The 25,084-nt window shown below is 41.0% G+C and overlaps 1 protein-coding gene across 2 annotated transcripts in view; it reads right to left on the bottom strand.

Annotated features, from left to right (window-relative positions):
- Positions 1–24,875, bottom strand: part of PCGF3 (polycomb group ring finger 3) — a 30,410-nt gene extending 5,535 nt beyond the window's left edge. The window contains exons 1-6 of one of the 2 annotated variants that reach the window (XM_086629557.1): positions 24,858–24,875; positions 15,728–15,845; positions 4,896–4,992; positions 2,054–2,109; positions 975–1,085; positions 426–514 (exon numbers count right to left, since the gene is read on the bottom strand). In XM_086629557.1, the coding sequence (XP_086485683.1) occupies positions 426–514; positions 975–1,085; positions 2,054–2,109; positions 4,896–4,992; positions 15,728–15,836 (462 nt within the window). In that variant the 5' untranslated portion in view covers positions 15,837–15,845; positions 24,858–24,875. Of the gene's footprint in view, positions 1–425; positions 515–974; positions 1,086–2,053; positions 2,110–4,895; positions 4,993–15,727; positions 15,861–24,857 lie in introns of those variants that run through there. The other variant, XM_009977921.2, reaches the window with a different exon arrangement.
- Positions 24,876–25,084: the final 209 nt, after the last annotated feature.

Raw genomic sequence — 25,084 nt, 5'->3', positions numbered from 1 at the left:
TCTAAAGATCACCCCCCAAAAGGTCTTTCAAATTTCTGTGTTTCAATTCTCACTTCTTTTCTCATCCAGCTATTCATTACTTAATGTAAAAAGTAAATCATCACAAAGAGTTTAGACTAATAGGATCTAGTACTAGATATAATCCCTTTGAAAGTTTCCTTACATTATAATTGAAAAGAAAATTAAACCAAGTTTAATTTACTCCGGACACATGTATCAGGAAAACATAAAAGGGATGGCTTGTTTATCCCAAAAGGAGACTTCACTTCCAAACAGGCTTTAAGTTTAAGACTTAATAGTGAACTTCCCTGCTTTCATATAATTTTTATGGTATAGGGCTAACACTGTCTTAGTATTAGTAGTGTCTTACCAAAGCACTAAAGCTAAAATACAACATAAAACCAAAACATGCCCTATGAGCTCACCTGTTCGTCACTGCGGTGGTAGTCATTATCTTCTTCTTGTTTTTCCTCAGAAGTTTCTTTGTTTGAATTTTCATCTGTTTTAGTTTCACCTTAGATAAGAAATCAGATATATGGGATAACATTCAGCAGCAGCTTGTAATGCCAGTATGATTAAAACAGCACAGCTCAGGACTGCAACATAGAATAAACTTTTCCCAAATCGTGCTTGTCTGCTTAGGCAACACTATCTGCCAACAGCCCCACACATGAAAGAGAAGAATACATACAGAGCACCACCTCCAGTTCAACTGCTAGCTGACGAGAAGCTGGGTAATTTCAGAGAGTCCCCATGTAGGCACTACTATGGAGATCTCCCTCACCAAGTGCTATATGCTACGACCAGCCAAAAAAAAGATTCTGTACACAAATAAGGGACAAAGCAACAATCCTACACTCACTCTACTGTGCAGTGTTACAAACCAATTGTGATTGGCACATACCTCCAACAGTTGTTTTCATCAATTTACTAGCCATCACCCGCCCAAGAGAGAATAAATAAAGGACATTTACCATTCCGATGGGAATCTAGGTGCTGTTTTGTAGAACACGTCTCCCCTTTGATGTCCCCTGGAACTTCCATGCCCAGTTTGTGATAAAACTCCCTTTGCTTTTTCATTTCCGCTGTTTAAAATTGTAAATATTAATCCCTGTAATGAAGTTCTAATGCAATATTTACGAAGTTATGCCGAATCCCTTCCCTCTTAAATGAGACGCTTGCCAACAAGTAGTGGTATTGTCAGTATTTACTACTCTTCTATCTTTGGTATTGTATCAAGTCATGCTTTTATTTTTCAGTTAGAATACTACAAAGTCATCTGTATAGCTACTACTATAGTATAGCTATTAGAATGATACAGAATTTAAAACACTATAACTTATTTTGAATCCCTCCAATAGCATTTCAGTCAAATCATTGTTTATGAATTTTTATTTATAGTTTTGATGTTCAATACGCTATAAATAATTTTTAAATAATCTATTTAATCTTATTGATGTTTGAAAATGTTCTGGGTTTGCAGTGTAAACGGATTAAAATGCTATTTAAGTGAAAGTTGTAACATACATTGAGAATGTAAGTAAGAAAAAATTACTGAGCAGTTACTATAAAGTACTAGTTTAGTTGAATAGATTCAGTCTCAAAGAGGATTATAAAAACACAAATTGAAAGTTAATTCCCAGCTAAGAAAGGACTCAGTAGCAGAAGCTTCGCTAAAACTAAAAGCTGTTCTGCATTACATTCTAACTGAGAATTCTAGAAAGCTGGCACAACAGGTTTAAGTACACAGTTTAACATGAACAAATGAGAGTTACAGCATGTCAACATTCAAAAGCTGAAATACTATTCTGCTTTACATAATACTAGTTTTGGAAGAAATATGTCATCTTTCCTCCCCCCTAATTGCTGCTAATACAGGTATGAAATTAAATTAATCACTGGAAATGACAAATGAAGGAACATGTTTTCCATTGTATTCTCCTCAGTTCCCTGCCCCTGCATTTTCATCATCTGAATCTTTTTTTTTTTTTTTGAAAGTGTTAAAGAAGTATGTGCAAAACAACCTCTAGAAAAAGGTCATACTGCAACTTACCTTCTTGGAGGCCTGGCACAAGTTTGTAAACAATATCTTGCATTGTTCTGTCATGACTAGCAAGAAAAGAAAACAAAATCAAATGTTTAAGTTGACCATCTTGATTCAAAACATTTATCTTAAAAAAAGTTCCAGTACTAAATTGATGTAAAATCTCTAAATTCACACAAGAAGAATTTCAACTCTCAAATCAGTATTTATATCAAACAAGGAAGGACAGTAACATGAAACAAATTATGAAAAAGTACAGGCTAAAACAGAAAGCCAGTGGAAGTTTGAGGAAGAACAGTCTTGGACAGGCAGAGGATGACACTCCATGGAACATGGCCTCCTGCATCAAGTAAGTATGCCACTAATAATCTCACAATTCTTTGACAACTTTGAGATAAACCATTTTTATTACAAAAGCATCAAGGATATTCTGTTCCATACCCCTACAGACTCATGTCTCACATTTCTAGATTACTTAGTTACCTTTACTAGGCTTTTCCAAAAACACAAGAAAACAGCTCACAGAAAAAGGCCACAACAATAAAATTTTACTTTGCTCTTAAAAGTCAACATTTTAACTGCAACATTATGTATCTCAGAAGCCTGTATAGGTAGTGTAGCTCAAATAAAATAGAGGTAATAGGACCAGTTAAGAATCTAAATTTTAATTCCCAGCTCACCTAGACAAAATTCTGTTTTAGTCTAAAATAAGTCATTCTCTGAAAGAAACAAAATATTACCCTGAATTCCAATTGATAAATAAAATCAGAAGTGTTTCAAAAGTCTGTCTCAGCTGCTGCAAGGATATTACTCCAATAGAGCTTGCAATACCAAATCCTGAATCTGACTTAAACAGAAGAGGCGTACAAGAGTAGTCTCAGGTTTCTGATCACCTGACATGTGCACTTCACAGCAGCAGAGAACAGTGAACAAGTACAGAAATCATCACGATTCAAGAGATTTACAATTGACCATTACTATCTTCTAAGCAGCACTGCAAGAAGAATCAAAATATTCATGTTATTTCAGCCAGTAGCAATTCCTTTTGCACAAGCTAGGATTTTCAAGTGTCACATATGGATTGCAGTAACATCTTCAAAAATATTTCAACATAAATGAGTAAATTAGCCTTCACTATTAGATCAGAGGTGAGAATTTCACACCATTCAGAAATCAGGAGACACATTTGGTTTAGCTATCTTTCAGATAGAGGGATATGAATAGGAGTGCAAATGTACATTCTAAGACATTTGTGAAACTCCCGTCAATTCTTTATTAAAAAAATACACATATCCAAAAGTAGGCTGGGCAAAGGCAGTTTCAGTCTTGAAGGGGCAGTATTTTATAACTAGTTCTGGCAAAATACTTTCTTTGACGTGTATTTAATAATCAAAACCAAGCAAATTCTTTTCTAGCAGTTCTTAATTTGATGCTGTTTCCTGGCCATTTTGACACAGAAAACAGTTTTCTACGCAAGTTAAGAGAAATCAAACTCATTTTCTATAAGCATTGCTTCAGAAGTTGTTATAGAACTGAGAAAGACACACTGAAAACTGTCACAAATGAAAATAAATTCTTCATAAAGGTAGCAAAAACACTACTTGATGTGCAACAGCTAGCGCAAACACACTGTCACAATGGATTTTCATCAGAGAAAGTTACTACAGTTCAGTAAAAAGAAGGGAAAGCACTGAAGAAAAAGAAAGGGAATGTCTTTTCTGAAAACAAAAGGATAAAAAACAACAAAAATACTTAGTAAAAAAAAAGGAAACCAACCTACAATACCACATTCATGTTAGGTCAGAAAAAGAGAGTGCTCTGTGTAGGGATCAAAATAGAACAAAGGACAAGATGGTTCCATTCTAGAGGTTAAAGCCACTGGTCTAATATTTTTGCTGCCATACTCTTACCTCTCCTTATGAACTAAACAAACCTTTGAAAGATTAACTAAACAATAAAGCTGACAATTATTTCTCTCGTTATTCTGTCAGACACTGAAAAGCACTGTTCAACTGAGACTAATTATTTTGAGGGTTTTGTAAGAGTGTGTCGTGGTTTAACCCAGCCGGCAATTAAAGGCCACGTAGCCCCTCACTCACCCTTCCCCATCCCCCTGAGGAATGCAGAAGAGAATTAAAGGGGAAAAGGAAGGAGATTCATGGGATGAGACAAGAACAATTTAAAAACAGAAATAAAACCAAAGTATTAATGATAAAAATAACATTAAAATTATAATAATCTATGATAATTTATAAAAATGATAATAACCTATACAAACAAGGGATGCACAGTGTAATTGCTCACCACCTGCTGACCAACACCCATCCCATCCCGCTAGTGATCCCGAAACAGAGAAGTCCCAAAATCACAATCCCAGAAGAGCAAGAGCCCCAAAGAGAGAATGAAAAAAGCAGAGAGTGAAAACTTCCTGGCCAACCCTCACCTATATACTGGAAATGACATTGCATGATATGGAGTATTCCATTGGCCTATTTGGATCTCAATCCTAATTCTAAGTTCAAACCATAAATTAGAAGCTGTGGGTCCTTCATCCCGGCCTTGTTTCCCCCCCGCCTGTTGTGCTCCCGCACGCTGGCAAAACATGGGAAGCTGAAAAGTCCTTGATGTCTCAGCACCAACTATAAACATCAGTGTGTTATCAACATTCTTCTCATACCAAAACCCATACTAAACCAAAACCACAGCACTATTCTAGCTGCTAAAAAGAAAACTAACTGTCCCAGCTGAAACTAGGACAATAAGTAATAAAGTTTAGGGAAAAGCTGTGTTGTATTAAAAAGGCTGAAACAGTTTGGGGTGAAGCTATTTGCACTTTTGCCTTCATACTTACCCAATATACTGTAACGGGTGGCTCTGATGTATAACAATTCTACAGGTTGGACAGGTGTTGTTTTCCTCCAAATATTTCACTAGGCAGCTTCTACAGACTGATAACAATGACATTGATAATTAAAAAGAAATAAAAGAAGCATAATGAAAAAGAAGTTTGTTTTTATACAGTCAGAGAAATGCACGTTACTGAAATTTACACAAAGTTCATTTTTTTACATCATGCAAGCATCATGTCTAATCATGTAGAACACAGTTGCCAATATTCTTTACTAAGGTTTTTCATACAGGGAAGAGATGCACTACAATTAAGGCATCCAGACCTACCTAGAGTCTTCCAAATAAAGCATACAACACACAGCCCCACCCCGGAATTTACTAGAACAGCAATTTCTAGCAGGTCAACATCATTCAGCTTGCACAGATGATACCATAGGAACTGTATGCCAGTAAGATATTAAGCCTATTTGCTTCAACCATTACCACATACAGAAGTGTACAGTGGCAGTGAACCCAAGACAAAAAAAATATTCAAAAGTTGGATACTTTTTAAAAGAACAGAAAACTCTCAAAAAGTGGATATCCAGGTGTTGTTTTAATTTGAACTTTCACAGAGTACACTACAGTTAAACTTTCACCATTTACAGTTAGAATTTACACAGGCATAGAGCTTCAGTAGTTGTAAAACGTGCTAGTAGAAGGTGGTAAAGCAGTTGTTCATTATAAAGCTATATACTTTCAGATCTGTTTCCATACGCATAAACATAGTAATCTGTATTTCACTCAAAGTAACGTATTCACACTCCTCCCTGCCCCCAAACGGTACTCGTCGTATACACTACTACATGATATCCTGACTCACTTGAAGTTACAACTCCAAAAGATGGGGGGGGGACGGGGGGAGGAATGGGTGGCAGCTTTTTCTTAAACAGCAGTAGCTCATTTAATCTTGGTATTAATGAGAACTTCTGTAACTATGGTGCCACCTACCTCCCAGAGATGACGATAGTACAATTAAATAAAGATTTGTTGAAACCAAAAAAACTACTCAGCAGCAAACGAAGCATAGTAAGTTTGGCATTTACATGCTTAGATGACAGTACTGTTGCTGGTAGAGGTTATGGTTAGACAAAGCCTTATAGCTTTGCACACTAAGCACAGATCTTGCACAGCGTTCTGTTCCAGCGGAACACATGATTTGCAAAAGTAAAGCCAAATCCCAGTCTTAACAAGTCAATGCAAGTAGAACCTGACAGTGGAAGCAGGAACAGGTATGCTGGGAAGAGTACAGGGACATTGCCCGTTTGTGTAGGGATGGGGTCAGGAAGGCCAAAGCGCAGCTGGAGCTGAACTCGCATGGGACGCAAAGAATACTAAGAAGGGCTTCTACAGGTATGTCTGTCAGAAAAGGAAGGTTGAAGAAAGTGTATCCCCCCAAATGAAGACGACTGGCAAACTGGTAAAAACAAACGAGGAGAAGGTTGAGGTACTCAACAACTTTTTGCCTTGGTCTTCATCGGCAATCTCTCCACACCTCTCAAGAAGCTGAACCTCAAGGCAGGGACTGGGGGAGCAAAGTCCCTCCCACTGTAAAAGAAGATCAGGTTCGAGACTACTTGAGGAGTTTGAACATACTAAGTCTATGGGACCTGACAAGATGCATCCCAGAGTCCTGGCAGAAGTGGCGGATGTAGTTGCCAACGCACTCTCCATGATAGTCATGGCAGTCAGGTGAAGTCCCTGGCGACTGGAAAAAGGGAAACATTGCATCTATTTTTAAAAACGGTAGAAAGGAGGACCCTGGGAACTATCCACCTGTTAATCTCACCTCTGTGCCTGGAAAATAACAAAACAGATCCTCCTAGAAGCTACATTGAGGGAGGACAGGGAGGCGATTCAAGATAGCTAGCATGGGTAATTCTTGCCTGACCAACCTAGTAGCCTTTTACGATGGAGTGACTGCATCAGTGGAGAAGGGAAGCACTACTGATGTCATCTATCCGGACTTTTGTAAGACTTTTGACACGGTCCCCCACAACATCCTTCCCTCTAAACTTGAGGGATAACAATTTGATGAATGGACTATTCGGTGGATGATGAATTGGCTGGATGGTTGCATCCAGAGAGTAGTAGTCAATGGCTCAATGTCCAGATCAAGATCAGCAACGAGTGGTGCCCCTCAGGGGTCCAGTATTGACACCAGTACTGTTTAATATCATCATCAATGACACAGACAGTGGGAGTGAGTGCACCCTCAGCAAGTTCACACATGACATCAAGCTAAGTGGTGCAGTTGACACACCTGAGCGATAGGATGCCATCCTGAAGGACCTGGACAAGCTCAAGAAGTGGGTTCATGTGAACCTCAGGAGGTTCAAAAACGCTAAGTGCAAGGTCCTGCACATGGGTTGGGGCAATCCCCTGGTATCAATACAACCTGTGAGATGAAAGGATTGAAAGCAGCCCTGCAGAAAAGGACTTAAGGGTACTAGTGGGTGAAAAACTGGATATGAGCGAGCAACATGCACTTGCAGCCTAGAAAGACAACCATATTCTGGGCTGCATCAAAAGAAGCACGACCAGCAGGTCAAGGGAGGTGATTGTGCTCCGCTACTCTGCTCAAGTGAGATGCTACCTGGAGTATTGCATCCAACTCTGGAGTCCTCAGTATAAGACAGACATGCACCTGTTGGAGTGGGTCCAAAGGAGGGCCACAAAAATGATCAAAGGGGTGGAACACCGCTCTTGTGAGGACGGGCTGAGAGTTGGGGTTGTTTAGCCTGGAGCAGACTCTGGGGAGACCTTATTGTGGTCTTTCGATACTTCAAGGGGGCTTACGAGAAAGACAGGGACAGACTTTTTTAGAGGGCTTGTAGGGACAGAGCAAGGGGTAATAGTTTTAATTTAAAAGAGAGTAGATTCAGACTAGATATTAGGAAGAAATTTCTTATGATGAGGGTGGTAAAACACTGGAATAGGTTTCCCAGAGAGGTTACAGATGCCCGATCCCTGAAAACATTTAAGGTCAGGTTGAACGGGGCTCTGAGTAATCTGATCTAGTGGCAGGTGTCCCTGCTCATGGCAGGAGTGTTGGACTAGAGAACCTTTAAAGGTCCCTTCCAACTCGAACCATTCTGTAAGTCCCATTTCAGTACGTCTTCCAGTTTGGACTAAGTATACATTAACTCCTCCTGAACTGAACTCGTCACAAGTTGCCTAAGGTTCTGGCAGGTTTATTAGTCTAAGCACAGCATCCAAAGAAATGCAACTAGATAGCTTATAAAGGGTTCTGCAGTCTTCTAGATTGGTTCTTTTTTCATGGGGTCAAGTTCGGATTAATAAACTCTCCTGAAACTGCAAGTCCTAGGAGTATGGGACAGTCAATGTGTGTGGAGGAGTTCCTCTCCGAGACTGGCCATAATATTCTCTCGGGTATGGACAATTCCTGCTTGGTCCCCAGAGCGCAAGGTTACCAACTAGATTACTTTTGTCCTTCAAATTAACTTAACGGCCTTAAAAGGAAATGTAGATTGATTGCCTGCCAAGATGCACGCCTCCCGGATCCCTCTCCGATGACCGCGATGAGGAGACTAAAGGGATGAGCTTATTACCTGTGGTCTGCTAGCGCTGCCCTATCACTATAGCCCACGAGAGTGTGTTTACGCTAAGCAAGCCAATTGTAGAATGTAGTCGTGTCACGCCATATTCTGCTATATAACCTGTGTGTCGGTTGTAATAAACGAGCGTGATTTCTAACCATATTGGTGTACGGTCATGACTCGGGTCTGTCCACAGTAGGGATCCTGCTACAAATGTGGGAACCATTCTACAGTCCGAAACAATTTTATTACTAGAGTTTTTCCATTACTCGTGATTTCCAAAGTCTCCGATCTCCATTAATCCAGATATTTGTGCACTGACTGTAGACCTGAACTGATCTGTACAATTTCTAGTTACTTTTACAAGACACTTATATCAGAGAACTTTCATTAGCAAAGGAAAAGCAAGGTTAATCCTCACTGACTTTTAATTTTTTTTAGAGTTTCATTCCTCTTCACTGTTTTCATTTCTATATCTAGTTCAAGAAATGCATTTGGTCTCTCATCGTCCTCATGAACCCACAAAACAATACCTTTCAAAACACATGAAGCTTTCCCTTTCACAACATACAACAGCTTTCACATGTAAACACTAATGAAACTCAAACTACAAACATAACAGCTTAACAAGACCTACATACACCTGCTAACCTAGAATTCTAATCAAGAAACAGATGTAAACTAGGAAAGACTTAACACTGAGTTACTACTAATGATGTTTTTATCTACTAATAGGCCTACCTGTCACCAACAAACTAAAGATGTAACAGAGAAAAGAGCAGGAAAGGGAACAAAAAACTGCTTGTTTTTTCCTGAAATCTCTTTTACAAAAGAAGTTGACCCCAACTCTCCAAAGGACTGGCCCTGGTCCTTCAAATGACTCTCAAACGACTCAACAGCTACGCTTACTAGTAAAGAGAATGTCTGAAGGACAGGTAATCAGAGAAAAATGAAAAAGATAAGAAAACTCTGCAGTTCTGAGTAGAAACAGAAAGAAAATGTCAAGGTGGTGTAATTCAGCAGAGAATTCATTATCTCAACAGACACGGCACTTTCAGGATAGATTTTGCAAGAAAGCTTTTCCAGGAACATAGCTTCATAGAAAGGTTTGAGTTGGAAGAGACCTTAAAGATCATCTGCTTCAAAACCACCTCCCATGGGCAGGGACACCTGCCACTAGATCAGGTTGCTCAAAGCCGCATCCAACCTGGCCTTGAACACCTCCACGGATGGGGCATCCACAACTCCTTTGGGCAACCTGTTCCAGTGTTTCTCTACCCTCACTGTAAAAAATTTCTTACTTATATCGCTAATCGAAATCTCCCCTCTTTCAGTTTAAAGCCATTACCCCTTGTCCTATCACTACACGCCCTTGTAAAAAGTCCCTCTCCTTTCTTGTAGGCCCCCTTTAGATACTGGAAGGCTGCTAGAATGTGTCCCCACAGCCTGCTCTTCTCCAGACCAAACAAACCCAACTCTCTCAGCCTGTCTTCACAAGAGAGATGTTCCAGCGCTCAGATCATCTTTGTGGCCCTCGTGTGGATCTGCTCCAACAGCTCCATGTCCTCCTTGTGTTGGGGGCCTCAGAGTTGAACGCAGTATTCCAGGTGGGGTCTCACGAGAGCTGAGCAGAAGGACAGAATCACCTCCCTCGACCTGCTCGCCACGCTTCTTTGGATGCAGCCCAGGATACGGTTTGGCTTTCTGGGCTGCAAGCGCAAATTGCCGACACATGTTGAGCTTCTCATCAACCAGTATCCCCAAGTCTCCTCAGGGCTGCTCTCAATCCATCCTCTGCCCATCCTGTACTTGGATTGGGGCAATCCCAAGCCCATGTGCAGGACCTTGCCCTTAGCCTTGTTAAAATTCAAGAGATTCACACAGGCCCACCTCTCAAGGTCCCTCTGGATGGCATCCCTTCTCTCCAGGGTGTCGATCACATCACTTAGCTTGGTTATCAGCAAACTTGCTGAGAGTGCACTCAATCCCACTGCCCATGTCACCAATAAAGATGTTAAACAGCTCCAGCCCCAGTGCTGACCCTGAGGAATGCTGCTCATCATAGGTCTCCACTTGGACATCAAGACATCGACCACAACTCTTCTGAGTGTGGCCATCCAGCCAACTCCTTATCCATAGAGTGGTCCACCCGTCAAACCCATGCCTTTCCAATTATCATGGTATAGCCCAGCTGGCAGCTGAGCCACCTCAAGGTCACTCACCCACTCCTCCTCAGAGAGATGGAGAGGAAAGAAATGTAACAAAAGGCCTGACAGTCGACATAAAAACAGGGAGAGATCACCCACCAGTCATGGCCCCTGGCCAAAATGGACTTGGCTTGAGGACAAAACACTAATTCGTTAGTGGTTCATTCAGGCAGCATAACAAGAAACAAACTCAGATCTTAAAAACACCTTCCCTCCATCCCTCCTTTCTTCCTAGCTCTACCTCCTCCTCCAGTGACGCAGGGGGACGGGGAATGGGGGGGCTGCAGGTCAGTTCATCAGACGTTGTTACTGCCACTCCTTTCTTAAAGGAGGAGTCCTTACATCCTTTTCCCCCCGCTCCAGTGGATCGCCTACTCAAGGGACAATCCACAGACTTCTCCAATGTGAGTCCTTCCCACAGGATGCAATCCTTACCTATTAGATTGTTCCAGCGTGGGCGTCTTCCCCATGGAGTCACGACTTCCTAGGGAGCTGCCACCCACTCTGGTGTAGGGTTCTCCATGGGCTTCAGATGCCTCTCTGCCTTGTCGTCAGCCTCGAGCTGCTCACAGAGACCATTCTCTATAACTTCCTTCAGCCACAGGCATCTCTGCTCCAGCATGGGGTTCTCCAAGAGCTGCGGGTGGATCTCTGCTCCACCATTAATCTCCACGGGTGGCAGGGGGGCCGCTGCCGTCTCACCACGGGCTGCAGGGGAATCTCAGCTCTGGCACACCTCCTCCTGCTCTGCCTTTGCTGCCTTTGGTGTCTGCATGGCCGTGTCTGCATGGCCATGTCTCCACAGCAGCTGTGCTGGGCCTGATGAACCTTGGCAGAGGCTTCGCAACTCTCCAAGTCGTGTCACTGTGGTCATCTCCAGTCAGGTAGCTGTGGCCCAGCATGGGCAGCTGCCCACCCGGGAGGCTGGGGGACCAGCCGCTGCCTCCACCTTGTTTTCACTGCAGGTCCAGCCCCAATTTAGGCTCGCTTGTCCCCATTTTAAATTGGGCATTTGCAGAGGCACTGATTGGGTTGGCCCTGGCCTGAAGGGATGGGGGTTTCGACCCAGCCAGAGGCTGGTCCAACCAGTTTTGGAGCCAGTGAAGCTTTTCACAGCTACTTACAGGGACCATTTCTGCAGTTTCTCCCATAAACCCAGCACACCAATTTACAGACAAAGATGTTGTGTGGGACAGTGTCAAATACTTTGCACAACCCCAGATAGATGTCAGTCCTCTTTCCTTATCCACCAATGCTGTAATCCCATCATACAAGGCCACCAAATTTGTCAGGCATGATTTGCTCTTAATGAAGCCATGTTGGCTGTCACCAATCACCACATTTTTTTTCTATGTGCCTTAGCACAGTCGCCAGGAGGATCTGCTCCATGATCTTGCCAGGTACAGAGGTGAGACTAATTGGCCTGTAGTTCCCTGTGTCTTCTTTTTTCCTCTTTTTAAAAATGGGGGCTGGGTTTCCCCTTTTCCGGTTGATGCAAACTTCACCGGCCTGCCACGACTTGTCAAATATGATGGATGGTGGCTTAGCAACTTCATCTGCCAGTTCATTCAAGACCTGCATCTCATCAGGTCCCATGGACTTGTGCACCTTCACGTTGCTTAGATGGTCTCAAACCTGATCTTCTCCTACAGTGGGTGGTTCTTCATTCTCACAGTCCCTGCCTTTACCTGGTGCGACTTGGGCAGTGTGGCTAGAACACCTTTCAGTGAAGACTGAGGCAAAAAATCCATTCGCTATCTCAGTCTTCTCCACATCTTGGGTAACCAGGTCTCTCATTCCCTTTCAGAGAGGGCCCACGTTTTCCCTAGTCCTCCTTTTATTATCGACATATCTACAAGAAGCTTTTCTTGTTGCCCTTGATCTCCCTGGCCAGATTTAATTCTATCAGGTCTCTAGCTTTCCTAACCTGATCCTTGGTTGCCCAGACAATTTTTCTGTATTCTTCCAGGTTACCTGTACTTGCTTCCACCATCTGTAGGCTTCCCTTCTGTGTTTTAATTTGTCCAGCAGCTCCTTGTTCACCCATGCAGGCCTCCTGGCGTTTTTGCCTGACTTCCTCTTTGTTGGGATGCACTGCTCCTGAGTTTGGAGGAGGTGATTCTTGAATAATAACCAGCTTTCTTGGACCTCTCTTCCCTCCAGGGCTTCGTCCCATAGTACTCTACCAAGCAGATCCCTGAAGAGGCCAAAGTCTGCCCTCCTGAAATCTAGGGCGGTGAGCTTGCTGTGCACCCTCCTTGCTACCCTAAGGATCTCAAACTCCACCATTTCATGGTCACTACAGCCAAGGATACCCTTGAACTTCACATTCCCCACCAGTTCCTCCTTGCAGGCGAGAACAAGGTCAAGCATAGCACCTCTCCTTGTTGGTTGCTCTATTACTTGGAGAAGGAAGTTCTCATCCACGCATTTCAGGAACCTCCTGGATTGCTTATGCCCTGCTGCGTTGTCCCTCCAACAGATATTGGGCTGGTTGATGTGCCCCAGGAAGATCAAGGCTCATGAATGTGAGGCTGGTCCTATCTGTCTATAGAGAGCCTCATCCGCTCAGTCTTCCTGGTCAGGTGGCTTGTAGCAGACCCCTGCTATAATGTCACCTGTCTCTGCCCTCTCTTTAATCCTGACCCACAAGCTCTTGGTTGACTCCTCATCCATCCCCAGCGGAGCTCCATGCACTCCAGGTGGTCCTTGACATAGAGAGCTGACATCTCCTCCTCGTCTCCCCTGCCTATCCTTCTCAAAAAGCCTTTATCCTTCCATGCCAACACTTCAATCATAGGATTCATCCCACCATGTCTCCATGATGCCAATAAGATCATAGCTCTGTAGGCATGCACACATTTCTAACTTCTCTTGTTTATTCCCATACTACGTGTGTTTGCAAAGAGGCATTTAAGTTGGGCCCCCGCTGAAGTAGACTTCCTGGTTGGAGTGGCAGGAATTCCCTTCTGCTGCTCTTCAGGAGCTCTCAGCTTGTCTTAATCAAGCCTCGTATTATCCCCCTCCCACTCCAAGTCTAGTTAAAAGTCCTGTCAATGAGCCCCGCCAGCTGATGAGCAAAGACCCTCTTCTCCTTATTATGCATATATTATTAGCATTAACATAGAGAATACAAATGATGCCAACATGTATAAAGTTTTTCAAAAAGACAGCGCTGTGCACCTCTTCTCAGAAAACTGTAATTCTACAGGACACACACTGAAGTACTATTCTGAAAATATAAACAGCCAAAATACAGGAGGGACAAGCCACACATACATAGAAAAAAAAAGCAGAAGCTAGCAAGGAGCATTCCTTCGTTTTTGAAGGAGGCACTGAAGCACTGTAGCACTATGGATTAATCTAAAACTTTCTGCTATAAGCAAATGTAAGAAATGGTGTAGACTATGTCAGCTGAGAGGGTTTTTGTGGGTTTGTTTTGTTTGGTTTTTTTTAAAGAACAATGAAAAATGACTTTCTAGCTCTGTGTCAGCCATATTAACTTGTTATAATACTGTTTTTGTATATATTCTTATTAATAGCACCAGTAAAGAATTCAGGGCAAAACTAATTAGAAGTCTAGCTTAAGGATCTCTACACTCCAGAAAGAACACTATGGAAATTAACATGTGAAAACAGATGCAGAAGGGACATGAGAAAAACCAAAATGACACGAAAGCATGATTAAACTCATTACAGCTGATGAACAGAACTTCTAAATGAAATACAATGGAAAACAATCTCTGACAAATCACAAGCATTGTATTTCCCCTTTGTAAGACATTTTAGGTGAAGAATAAGTCCACTGAAACTTTCATTTTGTCAAGATGAAGCCACGGCCAGCAAGTAATTCCCTTTCAAGAAAGTTTAGGACTATGGGTCATTAAGCTATTCAACCACATACTAGCTTTATCAGAATAAGAGTAAAATACCATGACAGAAGCATTTTAATACATGAGATGTTTGAAGTTGCATGGCAAATACTATTTAATAGATCAATACAGGTGCGTATAATCAAAACAAATTATATTCTAAGCTCTGAACAGATAAAACTGGACAACGGAAGCTCTTGGGTGACAAGGACAAGTGGGCAAATTGCAGGGATTCTGAAGACACAGCTAGAAAAAAATACTTTCAGTAAAGCCCTGTAATGTAAGGTTTAAATTCATCAATGTGGTTGCTACAGAGGTTATTTAATGTCACTACAGCAGGTCTTCTGGACTGAAGGTTACGTCCTCAGCTGATACCTACCTTGGCAAAGGAAACTGAGGATCAGAATAGATTCAAGACAGAGAATAGTTTTGTATTTACTACTTTTGGCTACAAGGGTGCTTCTCCTCAAAAGGAATCTTTCTAGATCTTTAGTTGGAACTGTGCTAATATGCAAGGTTTCCATCAGAATATTGTGAACCCTAGGTATCCTATATCTCATGATGTCAATAACAAAGATGCCAGGATGTACTTGCAACTTCAATTTTCTTGAAGCCTAAGGCTTTGCAAGATACTAGGACACACTTCACCGATGTGAAACTAAAAATTCACAAAGTGACATAAAAACAAGCAACTACCTCATCACAATATTTTGGAACAAAAGCATATTTCTAGGGAACAATACAATATACTTTATCAATAAACCATGGCTGCTTTCTGCAGAAGAACAGGAGAGCAAGAGACACTTGGAAGGCTCCAGGTGGAGAACACATGCTATCTTAACTGTCACAGAAGAGACAACTAGGCATTCCACATTCCTTTAGCAGGAAGACAGACTGCATTCTTGAATGCATACATTACCACTAATTGTATTTGGCTTCAAGTTTGTGCAATACAGCTTTAACATTCTCTTCATTTGCTTTGTTAAAAAAGCAAATAATCTGTTTAAAAAAGCAGTCTAGTGAAGCACGCATTAGTTTGATGATGCATGATAGATTTTTTAATTTCAACTAAAACCCATTAAAACATGTCGCTCATCAAGTAAAAAAAAAAAAACACAAATGATTTTTTTTTAACTTAATTACACTTCTACTTACAAGTATGTAAGCATTCTGTTACAGTAGTAGCATCAATCAGGTATCCATTGCACAGACGACAGGTTATATGGGCATTAATGTCCCAAAGCTTAATCTTTCTCGTTAGCATCTTTGGTGTCTGCAGAAAAGACATATCATAAAGTAACACAGCTGTAGTGATAAGATAAAAGTCATTTGGGAATCAACTATTAACTAGAATTAACCCTAAATATATGTTTATACAGCTTCAGGCTCTCATGTACTGTATATGCACATGCACACACACATGCACAATGAGAGCACTAATTTTTAAAGGACTTCACAGAAGTGAAACAATGTAAACCCATACTATTTTGCAAGTCAAAATTTCAATAGTATAGAAAACGGTCTTTCTAGCATGTTAATAATGAGTTCCTTCAACTATTCAACTCATTTAAGTCATCACATTCTAGTAATGGGGAAAAATTCACAAAAATTTGGAGACAGAAAATCCTCCAAGCAATTTCAGAATTGCAAGCATTTTGATAATTGAAAAGTCAAAATAACTGGGTCTACTTCAGCACAGTAGGTTTAACCACACTTTTAAATGTTTGTCTTGTGCCAGTATGGTTAAAGTATAATTTTGAAGCTGTGTCTCAATAATGGAGCTGAAAAGTAAACCTTCTGAAATCCCATTTTATTTAAACTCAAGTTCTTTAATGAACACATTACAAACTAAAATACTTTCATTGGCAGAGATGCAGCTTGTTGTACTATAAAACGTGAACTAGAAAGTTTTTCTCTCTTTAGAGCAAGGGATGGCATAACCACCATTAAAAGGAAGAAAAATCAAAAGTTAAAAATTAAACAGCTCATTTAACTTTTTTTATCAGCAACCCCAATTGCTTTCAGAGAAAACACCACACAAAGCCCATGCCTTAAATACCTTTTAAATATGCTGTACTTTATTTTTCAAAATATATTGAAAGGAAAATGTTACTGTTACCATAAGATTACAGCACTAGAATTAATTAACAGAGCAGGCTAAACTGGCTTACGATCTATTACATTTGGTTCTTGCACTGCAGAAGTCACCAAATTACACTGGTTTCCATTAAAGTGAATTTACTGTCCCTGGCTCACAAATACTAGTTTTCATCTAGCTTAGTTTGGAATACATTTCAGAATCTGAATGATGACACACGTACCCCAAATTTCACACAGAAATATCTTTACAAGGTTGTCTGATCTTTTTGTTATATTCTTTTTGTATATTTAATAAAGTGCTACTAAGCGAAAAGAACTATCAAAAGGCAAACTTTCACACTAATCTGAATTATACCAGCACTGAAAAAGTATTTTATATTCCATTATAACCTATGGAAAAGCACATCTAACGCACACACGTTAAAATCTGCAATGTTCTATACAAAAATGGTTAGGAAGACTTCAAGTCTCATGGCTAAGAAGTAAATGACACAAAAATCAAGCTTGTTTTATGGTACGTGAGATTTCTTAATTATGCTAGTGACCAGCTATTACAGAAGAATGAAAGTGTAACTTCATTTAGCAGCACACAAGAGAGGTCAGAATCTATGCTGGGAAACTGAATTACTTTTCTAAATTGTACTTTACAGATTTATTTCTAACCAACTGAAAACTAGCCACATATTAAACCCTTGGAAGTCAGTACACAAGGTCTCCAGTCAAAGAAGTTGCTTGCATGAAGTAAGTACATTTCTATAGCACAGGAGAAGAGCTATCCAACATCAGTCTTTAAGAAGAGTTCAGGAGATGGCTTAAAACTACCAGTTCAATAGAAAGCCAGTGCATTGGAACACACAATTCATGACAGGTAAAAGAGAAATTAAGCTACACGGATACTTTAAAAGGCAGTATCAATATAACTCTAGTTACTTGCCTAGGCAGGAATTCAGAAAAAGGTATTCACGAACACCACAGACTGAATCCCAACACTAATGAGGTAGAAGAGCCAAAGACATTACAGTAAAAACTGAAGCAAAGAAGTCATTTATTCTCCAGATAAAGCAGGACAATTTTTACCACTACAGTAGAGATAAGCCCTGCCACTAGAAAAAAAAAACAAACGACAAACAAAAACCAGCTCAGACAGCGTGTAATATTATGAGGACAATGAATGAATCATACAATGAAGGTAAAAATACTACAAGCTGGTAGTAAAGCCCATAGCGCCAGAAAAAGAAGATAGCAAAGATGATACACACTTCACTGGCTGAATGGGAAACAAAATCACACACTTTTGGGCAATGGAAAATTATATGTCTTCTAGAAAACCCAGACCAAGTCTGCCAAATCAACCTTATGACAATTTTATATACCTTTCAAGAATGATACAAAATCCCTCCCGTTAGATGTTTAAAGAACAGAAACCAGGAACTACTGGAAGAAGCAACAGAATGGGAACAGGTTTTTCCAGAGCATTAGACACCTCAGTTTCAAAACAAGACAAAACCTACAGATTTCTCCAGAAGGTCTAGCCCACACTGCTCTCTTTCAGCTGCTAAAATACGAGAATGATCTCTTCTCTGCTTATGCAGAGGCCCAGACATGGTGGCTTCAACACAGTCTGAATCTCTAGTAAGCAATGCAACTTCTAAACTCTGTAAGCAAGCTGTGACAGACTCCACTTCAGCAAACGAGACCTGTGCCCTCTCTTCTCCGGAAAAAGAAGAAAGGTGGAATGCCTGTCGTATTTTTCGAAACCGTTAACATGTAACAATAGAAAGCCTTATTAAAAGTAAAAAAAAATAGTGCAAGGGGGAAAGGCCAGACCAGTTCATATCTATGTAGAAAGGAAGGGAGAAGCTAGCAACAAAATGGTGGATTACCAAGACATCAGTTGAATTACTCAACATATTTAAAGAGTCAGACTTTGAAGACAATTTGAATTGCTTCCCAGAGGGAAAGACAAGAAAAGAAATAATTAGCAAAGCTACTGAACAATAAATAGAAGGACTAACATTAAAGCCTGACACCAGAAATTAGATTTCATTAATAAGAGCAACAAATTAAAAATATAAAGTAATTCCACATTCATGACCTATTTGTTCTGTATTGATTCAGAGGAAAGTAAACAACAGAATTGCAAATTTCACCATCAACTACTTTTTTATGATTATTAATGTATTTCAAAAGGATAAACAGCCATACTACAAAACGCAAAGCTAAGCTACCATACACAATACTTAGGAAGAAACTCGCCATGTGGGTAGATGGCTAATACAGGATGTCTTTCATGTTCTCATCTGGAATATGTTAACAACCATCAACTCTGAAGGGGTATTAGTCTATTTGAGCCACACATCTGCTCTTGAGAAGGAGTCCCAACATTCCCATGTTCCTACAGCCTACTCAAAACAAAAGTTAAAAGTCACTTCATCATATAAGACAGCCAAGTTCCTATCACCCCACCAAAAAAACACACCAAACATACTTTTCAAGTAACTATTTATACACTGAAGTAACACTGCTGTAGGGGAAAAAATGTGGATTAGACCTAAAGATTAGAAGCAAACAGAAGGTAAAAAAAACTTCCAAGACATTAATGCTGACAAGTATAATCATAAGTAAATCCCCAAGCCATCTTAACAAGATATCTTAAGACATCTTAACTCCATCTTAATTATTATAATGTCTATCCCTTCTTTAAATGGGTAATGAATTAAAAATCTATTCATTAAAAATATAAGATTTTACATCACTTCAATCAGCTTGCAAATTTCAGCTGAAATATAACTCGAGTTTAATCAACCAAGCAACTGAAAACCTAGTTTTGTTTTGGTTTTTTTTTTTTAACTGCTAGGCTTCCATGAAAGCAAGACGATAGATATCTTGAGGAAATCTCAGTATCCTTCAGAAGTCTCGGCATCTGTTTTTGCTATTTAGGTATCACTCTCAAAGAGCTACTTTTACCATAGTAACATGCAGTAACATAAAGAAAGGAGGAAAAACATGGGAGACATCCATGGGTCCTGAAGGAACTGGCAGCTGAAGTTGCTAGGTCACTAGCCATCATATTTGAGAGGTCCTGGCAGTCTGGTGAGGTTCCTACAGATTGGAAAAGGGCGAACACAACCCCCATCTTTAAAAAAGGGACCAAGGACAATCCGGGAAATTACAGACCAGTCAGCCTTACCTCTGTGCCAGGTGAAATCATGGAACAGATTCTCCTGGTAGCCGTACTAAGGCACTTAAAAAATAACCAAGTGGTGGTGACAGCCAACATGGCTTCACTAGGGGCAAGTCGTGCCTGACGAATTTAGTGGCCTTCTACGACAAAGCTACAGCGCTGGTTGACGTGAGTAAAGCAACAGATGTCATTTTCCTGGACTTGTGCAAGGCGTTTGACACTGTCCCACATGACATCCTTGTCTCTAAAATGGAGAGACATGGATTTGACAGATGGACCACTCAGTGGATAAAGAACTGGCTGGATGGTCGCACTCAAAGAGTTGTGGTCAATGGTGCAATGTCTACATGGAGATCAGTGTCAAGCGGTGTCCCTCAGGGGTCTGTTCTGGGTCGAGTGCTGTTCAACATCTTCGTCAGGGACATGGATGACAGCATTGAGTGCACCCTCAGTAAGTTTACCAATGACACCAAGTTGTGTGGTGCCGTGGACTCACTTGAGGGAAGAGGTGCCATACAGAGGGACCTCGATAGGCTTGAGAAATGGGCCAGTGCAAACTGCATGAGCTTCAACAAGTCAAAATGAAAGGTCCTTCACCTGGGTCGGGCCAATCCTAGGCACAAAGACAAACTGGGCACAGAGTGGGTTAAGAGTAGCCCTGAAGAGAAGGATTTGGGGGTGTTTATAGATGAGAAGCTCAACATGAGCCGGCAGTGTGCTCATGTAGCCCAGAAGGCCAACCGCATCCTGGGATGTATCAAGAGAAGCGTGGTCAGCAGGTCAAGAGAGGTGATTCTCCCCCTCTACTCTGCTCTTGTGAGACCCCACCTCGAATACTGCGTCCAGTTCTGGTGCTCCCACCATAAGAGAGACATAGGTCTGTTGGAGCGTGTTCAGAGAAGGGCCACAAAGATGATCCAGGGGCTGGAGCACCTCTGCTACAAGGAGCTGGGATTGTTCAGCCTTGAAAAGAGAAGACTTCAGGGGACCTAACAGTTGCCTTCCAATACCTGAAGGGAACCTACAGGAAGGCGGGGGAGGGACTTTTTACTAGAGTGTCCACTGATAGGACAAGGGGAAATGGGTTTAAGTTGAAGGAGAACAGATTTAGATTAGATCTTAGGAAGAAATTCTTCAGTACGAGGGTGGTAAGATTTTGGAATAAATTGCCCAGAGAAGTTGTGGATGCCCCCTCCCTGGAGGTGTTCAAGGCCAGGTTGGACAGAGCCTTGAGTAGCCTGGTCTAGTTGAGAGGCATCCCTGCCCATGACAGGGAGGTTGGATTAGATGATCTCTAAGGTCCCTTCCAGCCTATGCCATTCTATGGCATGAAAAGCATGCTTATCAGCTACTGGACTTCTCGAACAATTCTGAATGAAGTGACATCCTTCTGCTTAGGCCACTGACACTTTCTGCACATACAATTAAACCATTTTGGTAATCTCATAAAAAATGGAACTAAACAGCAGGACTACTCAATGTCCAAAACATGAAGTTTGACTGAGAACCACCAAGAATAGCCAGCTTGCTTTAACCAACCTATTTTTCTATTTTCTAAGCAAATCCAGGTTTCCTTTTAATACCTTCCTTTTGAGAAAGGGAATGAGATTTTTCTAAATCTGAACTCCAGGTGGTATCTTCCACAAATCTCATCTTCCCTTCTCTCAAACAGTGATATGTTGATGTTCTGGGTTTGGCTGGGATAGAGCTTACTTTTCCCAGGAAGCTGGGAGGGGACACAGCTAGGGCAGCTGACCCAAACTAGACAGGGGCATGTTCAATACCATATGACATCATGCTCAGACTATATATTGGGGGAGATAGCTGGGGGACAGGCATTGCAGATGAGGAGCGAGCTGGGTTCCAAGTTCCGCGTGGTAAGCAACTGTACCACTCATTTTCTATTGTTCTTTTATTAGTATTATTGTGGTTATTATCCCTTCATGAGGTTTTTGTGCTGTCAATTAAACTGTCCTTATCCCAACTCACGAGTTTTATCCTTTTCTTCCGATTTTCTCCTCTCCATCTCACCGAGCAGTAGCGTGGTAGCTTAGCTACCAGCTGGGCTAAACCACAACAGTTGAAAAGAAAGCTAAAAGTGAATTCAGAAATTACTTCCAAAACAAGTAGTCTAACCATAAAAAGAAAGATGGAAGTCCAAACATCTCCAAATATACATTCCCAAGCAAGCTTGCAGCTTAAGAGCATGGAATAGGGAAGTGATCCTGCCCCTGTACTTGGCACTGGTGAGGCCGCACCTGGAATATTGTGTCCAGTTTTGGGCCCCTCGCTTTAAGAGAGATATTGAGCTCCTGGAGCAAGTCCAAAGAAGGGCGACTAAACTGGTCAAGGGGCTGGAAAATAAAACTTATGAGGAGCGGCTGAGGGCGTTGGGGCTGTTTAGCCTGGAGAAGAGGAGGCTGAGGGGAGACCTGATTACGGCCTACAAATACTTGAGGAGGGATGGTGGGGAGGTGGGGGAAGGGCTCTTTACATTAGTGATGGGTGATAGAACAAGAGGAAATGGGTGTAAGCTTAGTCAGGGCAGATTCAGGTTGGATGTTAGGAAGTATTTCTTCTCTGAAAGGGTTGTCAGCCACTGGAATAGGCTGCCCAGGGAGGTGGTTGAGTCCCCATCCCTGGATGTGTTTAAGAATAGGGTGGATGATCTACTTGGCGATATGGTTTAATGGGGATTAGGGACGGTTGGACTGGATGATCTCTAAGGTCTTTTCCAACCTAGAAATCTATGACTCTATGAATCTATGAAATGTTCACACAACTGGATAAAGCACTGAGCAACCTGGTCTGACCTCATAGCTTACTCTGCTTTGAGCAGTTGGATTACATGATCTCCTGATGTCTTTTCCAACCTGAATTATCCTGTGATTCCATGAACTTACTACACTATTACACTACCTTCACCTATCCATGCAAGCTGAATTTCGTACTGTTTTGACTGCTTTCAAACAGTTCATTGAGTACTTCAAAGATCCTTTCACAGGATTGCAGTCAAGTTCAGAAGCAGAAGTCTCAAAGAAATTTATCATCCTATATAAAAGCACACAACTTCAAAGGACAGATCAGAATCTCAATATTTACAATGTCATTTTCCAAACCTAATAGCCCCTTTTTCCTAGTTGGACACTGCAAACCTTAGGCTTCCATCAAAACTCTATGGCAGTTAGCAGACAACAGAAATATCATACCTTAATTTAATTTTTAGAAAGCCAAACCCAAGCAAGGCAAATCTGTAGGACACAGAGGTTCATCAGTTCTTTTATGCAGTTACCTGGTAAAATAGTAACCTCCTACAGCGAGTATTCCCAAATAAACTGTAAGAACTGTATGTAACTTTCTGAGACTCTCAATCAAATGACTGAACAGTGACATTTTATAAAAAAAAAGTTTCTCACTCTTCACCTAGCAAACAAGTAAATGCTAGAGCCACAGCATGATCCTTCTCCCTCAAAACCATGTTGCTGGAATAGGAGGAAGTTACTCTGACTCCTCAATTCTATACTCACAACATACCTGTCAACTACAGATACTTCTTTTTTAGAAAAACAAACAACAAAACACACAAACCTGAACCTCACTTGTTTTTATAGGAAATGTAAAATGTGAAAATAGCAGCCCCTCAGCAGGTTACATAAATTCATAGCATAACTAGATTGGAAGTAACGTCCAAACTGCTCTAATCCAACCTTGCAATCAAAGTAGGCCCATTTAAATATGCCTCTCTAGGCAACCTGCTCCAGGGTCTGACCACCCTCACTGGTAAAAAATGCTCCAGCTGTCTCACAGGAACTTCCTGTGTTGCAATTTGTATGCAATGCCACTCATCCTACAAGTGTGCACCTCCAAGAATAGTGCAGCACCATCTTCTTGATTTGTGTTCACAGGTATGTTGAAAATAGCAATACTATATTCCCTTACTCTTAGCATCATTTTCTTTAAGACGTTCGTAAAAACAGCATAAAACCCAGCAACAAGAGAATCTCAGTCAATAGCTGAAGAGACACTTTTAACCGAAGTTGTTAGTACTTTACACTAGGAATTATTTTTTAATCAGATCAAAACAAATCAGCACTGTACTGCTTTAGAGAAACAGGAAACACTCTAAAGCTTCAGAGATCTGAATCATGCCTAAAAAAGAATTAAGAGGTCCTCTTTAAAAAATTATAACAACAGCCCTGAAAAGACTGGCTTAGACCAACACTTCTCTTAGAAAGACAAACAAAGCCTACTTTCCTAAAATCTGCCACTTACGAATCCTGAAATGAATGGGAGACATAATAGAAGAGCTATCCAATTCAATTTTGAAGAGATTGCTTTCCCAACAGCTGTAAAGCAATGAATTATTCAGAAACAGTATACCAACAATGGCAGAGAAGAGACAGTCTCCTTAAGTGCTGGAAGGCGAAACCCCAAACAAACACACCAAACGTTCCAAACATTCAGCTAATACGCAAAAATGGTCACTTGCACAAAGATCAGTATTTCTTTATCTTGGTTTCAACTGGCATTATTTTAGACCACACTGTTGGCATGGTGTCAGCCACTCACTGTCTGGTAAGTCTTACATCACATCAGGAAGAAGCGAGTGAAGACAATTACAAAGACATCTGGACTATATTCCCAATTAAAAAGCAAGCAAACAAACAAAACCACACACACAGAGTCAGGAAAGGCTGGCAGGGTGTATGAACACGTCAGACAGTCAACTGGTTTTGTTCATGCTATGCTTCATCCACTGAGGCAGTGTTTTTTTTAAGATGATCAGGTAAAAAGGTAAGCACTGTATCACAGATCGCTCTCCTAAAACTGTGTCACCAATAAGACAAACCTGAATGTCTCTGTACAAGCTTTCACCTTTCAGAGAGATTTCAGCACTGAAAACTATTATTCATGCAAGCTTACAAAGAGGCTCCTTAGAAGTATGGCCTTATCATTTGTATACACACTAGTCAAGAATATTTTGCCCTCCATAACGCATACCTCTTAAAACAGCATTTCTTTTCAGAGTCTGCCATCCAGAGACCTGAAAAGACAGAAAAATAGTCTGAAAGTTAACATCCAAAATTCCTCAAAATCCAGCTGCCACAAAGAAATACTTCACTCACTAAAATTCACCTAAAGTATCTTAAGCTTCTACATTAATGTAAGGTAACAGCAGGGCAGGGGCACTTCTGAGTAAGAAAAAGAAAGGGGGAAAAGACTGTCAA

The sequence above is a fragment of the Tauraco erythrolophus genome, chromosome Z (genome assembly GCF_009769465.1).
Source record: "Tauraco erythrolophus isolate bTauEry1 chromosome Z, bTauEry1.pri, whole genome shotgun sequence".
NCBI lineage: Eukaryota > Metazoa > Chordata > Aves > Musophagiformes > Musophagidae > Tauraco > Tauraco erythrolophus.
The sequence above is the reverse complement of the archived record's forward strand: the minus strand, read 5'-3'. Positions and strand labels throughout refer to the sequence as shown.